The sequence below is a fragment of the Scyliorhinus canicula genome, chromosome 3 (assembly GCF_902713615.1).
Source record: "Scyliorhinus canicula chromosome 3, sScyCan1.1, whole genome shotgun sequence".
NCBI lineage: Eukaryota > Metazoa > Chordata > Chondrichthyes > Carcharhiniformes > Scyliorhinidae > Scyliorhinus > Scyliorhinus canicula.
The window spans coordinates 170,834,389-170,846,904 of record NC_052148.1 but is presented as its reverse complement, the minus strand read 5'-3'; the positions used below and the strand labels follow the sequence as shown (position 1 = coordinate 170,846,904).

The following is a 12,516-nucleotide window of genomic DNA, read 5'->3' as shown; positions in this document are numbered from 1 at the left end:
AATTTCTCAATATGCGCCCCAGAACTGACTCTGATCGGGATTAGTCATTTTCTTCACAGTTAAACCCTACCCAAAGTTCATGTCATTAGACTGTTCCCTCCTGTATAATATTCTGAACTAATTTTATTATAGGGTTTGTTTTGGATGTTTCTGTTGCCTTCCTCTGATTGGAGCGATGAGGAACAAACCCTCAAACGGTTGCAGTGGATTCTTGAGGAAATTAGGAGAGGATGGGATGAAAGGGTCACTACAGAATAATTTACTAGAATCTGGGGAAATTTCTCTGTGTACCACATGGCCGATCCACCCCTGTTCATAGGTCTTTTAGGATTGTGAAGCATTTTGTAGTAACTTCAAGTACAAATCAAAGATGGTTTCTTTAGGCTGTGCTGTAAACATAAATGTCTCTGATCACATCTAAATCTATTGGCTTTTTTTCTTGCAAAAATATGGAATTTGTGTTGATTAGCATCCTGGGGGAGGAGAAAGTATCATTTTTGATGTCTGTGAATCTTTCCAATCCCGATGCAATCCCTGCCACAGCACCAAAGCAGCCTTGACCACAATCACAAATTACATCCTCTGTGGGTATGGTCTGTTATTCTTCCTCAATCTCTGCGGTCCTCCTCCAATGCCATTCCTCCTTTGTCCAGATGTTTGAGATTTTCCTTGTTTGATTCCACTCTTTCTGAGTTGTAGTTAAAACATCTGCAGCGATGGCTTCTCCTCCCAACCTCCGCCATTCCTCGAGACTGTCCCATAGTGCTGAACGTGGTGCCTTCTGCATCCAAATACTGCTCAATGGTGACCTCATCTGCTGGCGTGAGCTCAGCTTTCAGATGTCTGCTGACAATCTTGCAATTTCTTCCATTTGGAAGACCAAAGCCATAGCAAGTGCTGTGATGTAGAGATGCCGGAGTTGGACTGGGGTGGGCACAATAAGAAGTCTTACAACACCAGGTTAAAGTCCAACAGGTTTGTTTCGAATCATTAGCTTTCGGAGTGCAGCTCCTTCATCAGATGTTGAAAGGCTTCTTACTATAGTATGTGCTGTCACCCAAATTCTATTCCACTCCCTGATAATTGTTTCGATGTTGTTTGAAAACTTGCCGGACAGTCAACCCCATGTACCCCAATGCAAAGATTGCCTACTTCCACTTTTTAAAATCGGCCATCTCTCCCCCTGCCTTTACCCATAGTCTGCTATTGCCCCGCCATACCTTTTATCACCTCTAATGCTCTCCTGGCCAGCCTCCAATCCGCCATCCTCCATAAATTTCAGCACTTCAAAATTTTTGATGCTTGCATTCTAACCCACAACAATTCTCACTCATTTCATTCCTGTCTTTGTTAATCTAGTTTGGGCTGGATTCTCCACTTTGCGGCGCTGGAACGGCGATTCGCGATCGGGTGGAGATTCCAGCATCGAGCAAAAAACTGAATTGGCATCCGCTGACGGCGGAATTGAGGTTTGTGCGCCGCACCAGCGGGAGGACGCAATTGGGTCTTTAAGGCCCATTCGGATCCTATCAATGGGCCGGCCGTCATATTCTCCAAGCCTCAGATTCCCCGGTCCTCTGGTCCGGGATTCACATGGCTGAGAATTGGTGTAGATATTTACCAACATGGCCCTGATGCAGTGGAGCTCGTGGTGGGCCAAGAGGTAACTCTTGGGTAGTTGCCCCCAAAGTCCATCAGAGAGCAACCCACCTCCGCCCACCCCCTTTCACAATGCAAATCCTGCCCACCAGACCCCACCTACCATCCCCATTACATAGACCCCTGCCAGAGGCCCCCTCACAGAAGAACGTCCCATGCCAGGAAGCCCCCCTTTTAGGGGGGACCACTGCCTGGAAGTTCCCCATAAGAGATATACCTGCCTTGAAGCCAGAGAGCATTCCCGATAGATGCAGTGAAAAAAAATCACTGCTTTAAAACTCAACTGTGCAATGCTCAGGCAGAGGAAACAACACCTGTCAATTCCAGGAAAGAGAAAACCAGTCGGCTGTGTTGGGTCTTTCATGGGTGGGGGGGTCCCTCTCTTCCATGTGCCTCATGTTCATGCCTCATGTTCCATGGGGGGGAGCACTCAGAACACCCTTGTATGGGGCGGGGGACCCAGATAATTCCAGGGATTTGGGGAGGGGGGGGGGACCTCGCTATCTGGCTACCTTCTCCAAATGTTGGCACGATAGTGGCATTTGCTTGGGAATCCCTTGCAATCTCCAACATGCATAAATCTGCATGGTAAGGGATTGTGGATCGCTTCTGGATTTGTGCTCCCGGTGTGTGCGCACAAATGGCGTCATCTCTGGGTACGCCGCATGCTGTTGGGACGGCCTCAGTCACCTGAAGCTCTCCCCTGATGCCCCGCCCCCGATTCCCAACCATGTGGGGCGCGCGTGCTCATAGTTTTTGGGGACCTCCTGTGGTGGCTGCGGACTGTGTCCAGTGCCTGCACAGTCAGTGGGGGGTGGCACCGATCTTTTGTCCTCCAGACATAGCTGCAAAATCGGAGAATCTAGCCCATAGTCTCCCAAAAGGAGAATTCTGGCTGTTAACTCCCAGACCCCAACACCTCCAATTTGAAATTGGCACCCTCTGGTTTCAATTCCTTACTGGTCTTGCCCCTTTTTCAGCAAACCTCTCCAGCCATCCGACACCACTGCCCTATGAGCTTTCTGTTCCTCTAAGTCTAGCCTCTTGTACACCACCTATTCTCATCACCCCCTTCACATCACCATTACTGGCCATGGCATCAGTCATCTGGGCTCCATGCTTTAGAATTCCCTCCCTACATTTCTCCTCCTGTCGACCTCGCTCTCCTCCTTTTAAGGCCTTCCTTAAAATTCACCTGTTTGATCAAACCTTTGGTCACCCCTTCTAATGTTTTGTCTCTTATCATCCATTTACAACTAATTGTGCTTCTGTGAAGTGCCTTACCCACATTCTAGTTGCAATATAAATGTAAATAATTGTTTTTTAAAATAGATGCAAACATATCAACTGTGTTGTACAAAAATGTATGAAACCATTTATGAACATGTAAACCTGACATCAGAACTGTTCTGTTTTGTAGAGAATGAATTCTTTTTTGTTGCTTCTGACTGTAAATTGTCCAAAGTGGCTCCAGAGGGGTGGAAAGAGGCAAAGAAAAAGAACAGAATTACAGCAAATTTCATCCTTTTTCTCCGAATAAAGTTTTTTGTAGAAGATGTTGGCATAATTCAGTAAGTACTCTTCTTTGTCTGTGAAAAATCAAGTCGATAAGATAAAGAAATTGTCAAGATTAACTAAATTAAAGATGATTCACACTGTAAAGAAATGGGAAACTTTTTCTGATGGCATAAGATTTGGTAAGCGGAGGACACAAATTAAAGGAAATTGGCAAATTAACCAGAGGCGACATGAAAGGAAATTATGCAGCACTTTGTTATGATCTGGAATGCAGTGTACTAAAGGCTGACCTAAGCAGATTCAAGAATAACCTTTGTAAGGGAAGTGAATAAATACTTGAAGGTGGAAAGAGTTCCGAGGTTATGGGGGAGGAGAGTTGGAGTAATTGAAAAGCTTATCCAAAGAGCCAGTGCAGGTGCAGTGAGTTTGACAAGTGTCATTTGTTCCATCATTCGACATTTGCCACAATTTTCAGTTGAAAAAATTGGTAAGATTTAAAAGCGATTCCCAATCTGCCAGTTTTTGAGAAACTGATACATTTGCCTGATTTACTACTATTAGCTTCATTCCCAATTCACAATATACTTATTAATGTAGAGATCTAAATCAATTTCACCTTCAAAATAATGCACCTTTTAAGATCATGTAATTTCAATAAACACAAGGTAATGGATGGGATTTCTCCATTCCAGAGTCTAATGTGCCCGCCAGTGTAGAATAGTGAGATGATTGTGCTGCTGCTAAGACCGTCAGTGGGGAACAATACATGGTATGCTAATGGGCCAGCACCCTGGCAACGTGCATCCCGCCAGAGTCCCAAATCCCCAGGAGTCTGATTTGCTGGGGTCGGAATGGCTGTTGACAACCCGGAGCAACATTTACGCGCTCCACACAACCCACACTCTTTTATTGCAGCCAACAGGGTGGCAGCTAAACAACCTGCTCCCAGCTTTCTGGATGCCGACATCAACAGGATGCTGGACACCGTCGAGGAGAGGAGCGAAACCTGGGCAGAGACCGTAACCAGGTACAATAAAGCCTGGGGAGATGTGGCAGAGGCAGTGAGTGCTGGCAGCCTCACCAAGAGGACCGGCAACCAATGCTGGAAAAATATGAAAGACCTCCTTCAAGCAGTTCTATGTGCCCCTGGCATCACTCCCGTCCTTGACCCCTGCCAACCCCTGCATGCCAGTAACACCCCTCCTGCCAGCATGTCCCTCAGAACCCATCCTCCAGGAACCCCCAACACATGTCATGCCCCCTTTGGACAGGTTTGCCTTGCCCACACGTGCCACCAACTAGAAATCCTCCCATAAAATTGGCATTCTGGTGTCTCACTATGCCCTTTCTGCGTCCCCAATGATAAAACTGGCCATAATTAGAGGGGGCGTCACAAGGCAAGCGGGAGCATCCCAGAGATTCAGGTCCAAACCCCATTTGAAGAAAGGGACATTGAACCTACGGTGAAGCAGAAGACAGGGCAGTAACTGACATGGCATGCGACGAGGAAGTGGGAGTCCAATGCACCTTCAATGTCCCTATCTCAAGTTAGTCCATTCTTTCCCACAGACCTGCCCTTCCCAAGGTCTGATCCCATGTCGTTTGTCTTCCAGGAGCCCCATCAGATCAGACCGGGCCGTTCAGGGTCACAGCCTCCCATCCAGACCCTCCGAAAACCCCGGAGGAGACACCGGCTCCGTGGCACTGCGTTCACTTGCACCATCCATAATTGCAGAGACTATCACCTTGGTGGATAATGTTAGCAATCAGGCTCCTGGGCCAGCCTATGATGAGCACCATGTACATGCTGAAGCACATTAAGAGGCAAGCAGTGAGGGAGCGAACGGACAGGAGACAGTCCGATCCCAGGGGAGGATCTGCGACCAAGACAGATGCATGCCACTGGAAAGGATAATCCCTTCACTGTTGCAGATTCGGAGTCTGAATCTACCAAAGTGGGTGTCAGCAACACTCCACTGCCTGCAAGAACAGCTGGAGGAGTCCAACCGCTGGTTTAGCTCACTGGGCTAAATCGCTGGATTTTAAAGCAGGCCAGCAGCACGGTTCGATTCCCGTACCAGCCTCCCCGGACAGGTGCCGGAATGTGGCGACTAGGGGCTTTTCACAGTAATTTCATTGAAGCCGACTCATGACACTAAGCGATTTTCATTTAATTTTCAATCGCCTTCAGTTGCAGGAGATTTTGCCGACAATGAATGGCACTCAGGCCAACACTGAAAGGGTGGCGTCCACAGTGGAAGGCCTGGGGCAAGAGGTCAGAGTCGTGTGTGAGGATGTCCAAGGCTTGGGACACACTGTGCTGTCCATAGCTGAGGCCCAGGACCATAGGGCCCAGCCACAGGTGTGCATGACCCAGGCTCTCCAAAGCTTTCCCCATTCACAGAGGGTCATGGCTGATGGCATCAAGAGCATTGGCCGAGTGCTACTGACTGTAGCCAGTCACAGAGGGACACGACTGAGGCAGTGAGGGACTTGGCTCACACGCTGAGGGGCATGTTCCAGTCACAGAGCTCCAAGTCTGAGGGCATTGACGCCATGATTCGGATGAGGGTGAGCCTTCAGGACTGGCAGGGCCCGGTGACGGTGAGGGCTCCTGAGCTCACCCCAGCTTCCCCTGGAGTAGCCCGGGAGCCGCCTGAGGGAGGAGAAAGCGATGCAACCCATCACTTCACCCCTTCTGAGATCATCCCCACTTGACACTGGCTCACCTGCTGGGCTACGGGTAGAACAGGGTGATACGGTGTCAACTATGACACTTGAAAGTCGGCCAGGCCCATACAAGCCCAGGCCGTCCAGAGGATACCAGCCAAGGGCATCACGGGGCAAACGGTGAGGTGAGCAGGAGGCTGCCTCCACTCCTGATGTGCTGTCTGGGGCAACACCTAGAAGGAGCAGTGGAGCACGAATGATAATCAAGATAGATGACACAAGTTGGCATGGGTATAGTAGATCGAACATAGGGAAGGGGACAGAATTAGAATTACACACCATTAAAACTTGCACCAATCTGCCTCTAACCTCTATCCCACTGGTGGGAAGGATAGGCTGGGGCAGAGTCAAGGAGGGCTCGACTCTGACCGATTCATAGAATTTGCAGGGCAGACAGAGGCCATTTGGCCCATCGAGTCTGCACCGGCCCTTGTAAAGAGCACCCCACTTAAGCCCCACACCTCCACCCTATCCCTGTAACCCCACCTAACCTTTTTGGACACTAAGGCCAATTTATCATGGCCAATCCACTTAACCTGCACATTTTTGGACACTGGGAGGAAACCGGAGCATCTGGAGGAAACCCACGCAGACACTGGGAGAGCGTGCAGACTCCGCACAGACAGTGACCCAGCGCGGTATCGAACCTGGGACTCTGGCGCTGTGAAGCAACCGTGGTAACCACTCTGCTACTGTGCTGCCCAACTGTGCTACCATGCGGCCTAAACCCTCACCTAGAAGTGACAGACCATGGGAGCTGCAGTGTGAGACTTTCCAGTGCATCATCCTTCATCCTGCAGATACTGCCAACCCAGGCTGACGATGAGATGACTCTCTTGAGTGAGGAGGGTGAGCTGTGGTTGTGGATGGGGCGAAAGGCCAAAGGGAAGGTGGGGTGAAAGGCTCAGGGGTAGTTTTGGCCTCCTATTCGGAAAATCAGGAGCTGCGACGGCCCTGAATGACTTGTTCGGTGGCCTGTTGAACCAGCTCCAGGTCCCACCCCCCCCGGCAGCATGTCGCCTTGCTGCCTCACACTGTTGTGCACGACGCAGCATAATGTGCAAGACTTCCTGGGGGCTGTATTGGAGTGCCCCACCTGAGCAGCCCAGGCAAAAGAAGCGGATCTTTAGGAGCCCGATGCACTGCTCAGTGAGGCTCCTGGTTGCTGAGTGAGCGTCGTTCTTGCGCCTCCCCACCTCGGTATGGGACCTCCACACAGACATCCTCAATCATGGCATTAGTGGGTGTGCCCTCTCACCCTTAACCTACCCCTCACCCAAGCAAACGCCTCAAAAGTACCAAGAGCCTTCGAGTGTGCCAGGATGTAAGCGTCGCGAACACTGCCTGGGTAGGGTGCACAGATGTGCATGATGTGCAGCTGGCGATCGCACACCAACATGTTCTGGGAGTGGAAGCCCTTCCTGTTGAGCTAGTGCTCTTGAGGGTGACAGGTGCACTCCCTGGACCTGGGCAGTCCAATGATGGCAACAAATCCTGCAGCCCAGGTATCCTGCTGGGCCTGGTCTAGGTTAAAATATAATTAGGCTGCTGCGCAGGTGAATACAGCATCCATGCCATCTCAGATGCAACTCTGTGCTGACGATTGCGAGATCCTACACATGTGGTTAGCAGTGTTGCCTCACAGCACCAGGGACCCGGGTTCAATTCCGGCCTTCTGTCACTGTCTGTGTGGAGTTTGTACTTTCTCCCCATGTCTGCGTGAGTTTTCTCCGGATGCTCTGGTTTCCTCCCACTGTCCAAAGATATATGGGTTAGGTGGATTGGCCATGATAAATTGCCTCTTAGTGTCCAGGGATGTGAGGATTAGGTTATGGCATGACGGGATAGCGCTGGGTGGATGTGTGAGTGGACATGGTAGAGTGCTCTTTCGAAGGGTCGGTGCAGACTCAGTAGGCCAAATGGCCTCCTTCTGCACTGTAGTGATTCTATGTCCCTGCTTGAGCCCTGGAATGAGCCAGAGGCACAGATATTTAAGATCACCGTCAACTTGATGGCCACGGGGTGTCCTCCTTCTCACCCTCAATATCCACTCCCCCTTCCCCGGCCCATTCGAGATCACGTTGTCCAAATTGCATCTCTGTCCCATCAGTGACTGTTGATGTGGGAAGCCTCTATCTTCACCACCCGTCCCTGTCAGCTGGCTGCCATGATGAGTGTTCTCGATGAGCTCTGTAGCCCTTGTCCTGTTTCTCCCAGTGGGGTCAACTGTAGGTGTCCTCATTGAGTGACTTTGTGTGTTCCTGCCAGAACAGTGGCAATTGGTTGTGTGGTGGAGACGTTCATACTGCGCAGGCAGGTCCTACGCCAATGGTTTAGCCAAGGCATGTTTGCCTTCATTGGGAACATAGCTTCCAGTGTGATGTGGAGCCAGGGTGCTACACACAGGTTGTGACCGGGGGATGATCGGGTTTCCTGAGTAGGTCCGAGATGCACGAAGTCCTACAGTTTGATACCAGTGTGATTCTATATACCTACAGGGGTTGGAGACATTGCCTGATGCACATGAGTGGGTTTGCTAATAGAGTACCAGCCTCATGAGTGAGACTGTGTGGCTGAGTGCCACAGTGTTCCAGGGCACCGGTGCATGTGTCTTTTGTTTGGAATTAGTTCTGTTAATCCCATGCTTCCTCTGGTGTGCAGCTGTGCATCTAAGGTGTGCAATGAGGAATGCCAACACCCGGTAATCTGGTAATTGTTCCTGACCCTGCCCATCTCCTTGATAATACTGCACATGGGTGGGCTGAAGGGATTTCCATACGATCCTGAGACATTGAACCGTTTACTGGAAACTGGCAGCAGTCAACAGTCAGGAGCCTGTAAGCTACTTGCAAGGGGTAGGTTGCAAGGCTTTACCCCCGCCATGGGAGGTTCTGCCAGTGCACCCCGATCATAAGGGGGACACCCCGACTCCACACACCTGCCATCAAGTTGGTCCCCGCTAGTCCCAGGGCTGACGGCATACACCCCACAGAAAGCCCAATTAATGTAAAATGTTTTCTTGCTCCCGCTCATAGGCCATGGCGCTGGGGTCCTGCTTGTAAATACTCACACCAAATCGCGCCTGTTTGACGGCCGTCTGGGAGGGGTGGACCATAACAAGGGGGGTGGAGAATCACATTGAAATGTATTCAAATTGGCAGCTTGCATGTTCACAGCCCACTGGGGTGGGTAGCTGCTGGTGGAGCGGGAGCGTAGAATGGGAATGGGCCTGACGCCGATCCCGTTTTTCTGCAGGTGCTCCATTCTCTGCCTGATCGGGATACTTGATTGCAGCGGCAGTGAATGGAGAATCCCAACCATGTCTGTTTCCCCATTCCCAAATGGGAGACTGGAGTTACAGCTTTACCATAGTGAAGTTCTGTTACTGAAATGCAGTTCTTTGCACCCCCTGCTGTTCAGTGAAATAATTGTAATACTAAGAGTTTTAGGTAGTGCTGCCTTCAAAATAAATGAAGCTGCAGGGATTTATTTGGTGTCACCGTAACTTAGTCTACAATTGTAAGAGCAGTCCAATCCTACCCTTTTCCTCACCCACCCCAACCTCTAAGTAAAAGATATTTGGTATCTGTATAAGTTTTTAAAAATTTGCTGAATGTTTGACCTCATCAAAATATAGTGCAAGAGAATTAAGCACCTGTGTACTTTTTATATTTTCAGATTTGATACAACAAGGTTGGGTGCAGCTTTAAATTATCCTAAATCTCTGGAAAGCACGTTGAATTTATTTCAGTAGATCTATCCATCGTTCCTTGTGGTCTCCCCATCCAGAGGTTGCTCATTTAGAATTGCGTGTCGTATTTTTTTCTGTGAAGTCTCACCCAGTAGAATATGGGTTAAATATAACAAAATGAATTTCAGTTAAGACCCTTTTATTTGGTAGAATGGGGAGACCTTCATTCCATATGTCTGGGATGGAGTGTCTGACACTGAAATGAAAGAGTAGTGTTCTAACGCTTTGCACCACTCAACCACTATAATTATTGGGTCTCTAACTATATTTATGGCATATGTTCTTGTGGACAATTATATGCCACTTTATTTGAAATTGTAGCAGCTTTTTGCGCACTGTTACAAATTGAAATGACGACAGTGCAAATTGGTTTCTCATAGGTCCTACAGCTTCTAAGCAAGGCAACTTTGATCTTATCAGAGCTGGAACCAAATCTTGATATCTGCTGTGCCCACATTCTGCTATCAATAATTTTGGAATTAATTAAGGAAGAAAAATAAACACAGAATTAACATTTTACGATGTTGAAGTATTGTTTCTTGTTTCAAAATAATTTATCACTTATTTTTACTTCTTTTTGTTTTTAATGCAGGCACACACTGACCAGTCATCAGTACTATTTGCAGTTGCGGAGGGATATATTGGAAGAGAGGTTGCACTGCAGTGATGAAACAGCCTTGCTGCTTGCTTCATTAGCTCTTCAAGCTGAATTTGGGGACTACCAGTCAGAGGTACCGATCTACAGCTTAATCGTAATACTCTTGCATAAGCTAAATGTACATTGGAATTAATATAATATTTTGCTCTGCAATTTTGGCTTTTCAGGTTTTTGCAGAGGCAATTTTAACCTAGCATGCCTGAAGGCAAACTGATTGGATCAGGTAGAATGCTGGATATTCAGCTTGCCCAATGTTACTGTCTGTGGAATTCAGTTGAGAGTAAAACCGGCATTGTAACCGATCCCACCTGTTTCCCACCAGGTGTGTTAGGTAAAAATTGCACAATACTTATAGAGTGACCAATGAGGCCTGCAAACCTTGGGCCATCGCTGGCCTCCCCTTTTGGGTCCCGCCTCAGCCTGATGGGCATCAGGATCTTCAAGGTGTGCAGTGGCCCCCTGCATGTATGGTGCCAACCCCAGCCTGTGTTGGTGTTGTTGCCATCTCTGGCACCTGCTCGCCTCGGCTACCACAAGCAACATGAGGGGAACCTCCACGGGATCGACTCAAGCAAACATTGTTTTATCTGGAAGGAATTGGAGGAGAGCGACTGACCATCAATTCGGACTTCCACCCATGGAAGCCTCAAATCCCCCAAGCCTCCCCCACCCTTGCCATGACTGTCCCGCCTTCTGAGTGCCATCCAACGAGCCAGTTCTGCTGGCAAACCTCAAGGAGGCACTTGACAGCTGAGGAGCATGAAGTGCTACCACAATTAACAAGGCTAATTCTTCATTTGAAATAGCCTTCAACTGTGAAGCTAGAGGCTGCTCACAGTCAAAAGGAGTGAAATTGAATTTCAGGACAGAAACCGCAGCACTCTCCAGGAAGTCTATTGTAGAACAGACATGCTGTAGCTGATGCTGAAGCTGTGGTTGCCCCACGTTATGGGTCTCCACAATATTTAAAGATGGCTTGAAGGCCTCACAGACACAGCCTCTCGCCCCCCACCCCAGCCCAGGGGCAACTCCCGACCTCGAATGCTTCAGCCCCCCGACCAAGCCTAACCCTACCCCAAGCAATTGGGCAGAAGCTCTGGATCCCTTGAGTTGCGCGCCGGAATATAAAAATGACTACTCACCTCCTGACTGCCCCTCAGTAGCCATTGTGTCAGCTTTATGTTTTTGAGAAGGAGCACTAGACAACACCTGCGTGACTTCCCACTAGGGAGTCGGATAATTCCCGGGAGGCTGCTGCATTTGACTTCTCGTTATTGAGATTGAAATGAATGAAACTGAGTATTGTCGCCACTTTTGGGCATGATCCTGAAATTGCCATCGGGAGTGGGTCGGGTGAAACGCGAAATGTTTCGAGCCTGGTGCAAATCTCGATTTTACCCTCTCCTGCTATTCACCCATTGCAGTCTGATCCGTGCCAGACTCAACGTAGAGTTGTACCCTGTATGTTTTCACTTGGGGATGAAGGAAATCAAAGGAAATGGGGAGAAAGTGGGATCAGGCTATTGAGTTGGACCATCAGCCATGATCATAATGAATGGCAGAGCAGGTTCCTCCTGCTCTTTTTTTCTATGTTTCTATGCATTATGGACCAGCCAACTGAACTAACCAGCCCCCCCCCCCCCCCCCCCCCCCCCCCCCCCTCCCGATACAGGAATACAGAACTACACACATGCTAAACAGCGAAAGCAGCTTGCATTAACAAAGCTGAGCTCTTGCACAGCTAACAAGTCAGATCATAGTTCTGCATTCCTGCCATAGTCATGAATGGTGCTGAGAAATTAAACAATTAATGAGAGGAGGGCACTCCATATACAGCCGATACAAATTGATGGTGGAGCCTTACTCATCAGTGCACAGGACAAGGTTGCAGAATTAGCAACCATCTTCAGCCAGAAACACTTCCTGCAAATTCCAACATCGCAGAAATATTTTTCAGCCAACCTGATGCACTCCACATGATACCTTAAAATGGCTGAGTGCATGAGGTACAGCAAAGACTATGGGCCCCGACAACATTCCAATTGTAGTGGTGAAAACTTGTGCTATGGAACTAGATGCATCCCTAACCAAATTGTTCCAGTACAGCTACAGCACTGGTATCTCTACCTGACAAAGTGAACATTGCCCAGGTATGTCCTGAACACACAAAATCAGGACAGATCCAATCCAGCCAATTGCC

The 12,516-nt window shown here is 48.8% G+C and overlaps 1 protein-coding gene across 13 annotated transcripts in view; it reads left to right on the top strand.

Moving 5' to 3' along the window:
• The window catches only part of ptpn13 (protein tyrosine phosphatase non-receptor type 13), a 367,703-nt gene that overhangs the window by 181,311 nt on the left and 173,876 nt on the right, over positions 1-12,516 (top strand). For all 13 annotated transcript variants that reach the window (XM_038791751.1, XM_038791755.1, XM_038791749.1 and 10 more), the window contains 2 exons: positions 3,080-3,230; positions 10,251-10,389. In XM_038791751.1, the coding sequence (XP_038647679.1) occupies positions 3,080-3,230; positions 10,251-10,389 (290 nt within the window). The remainder of the gene's footprint in view (positions 1-3,079; positions 3,231-10,250; positions 10,390-12,516) is intronic.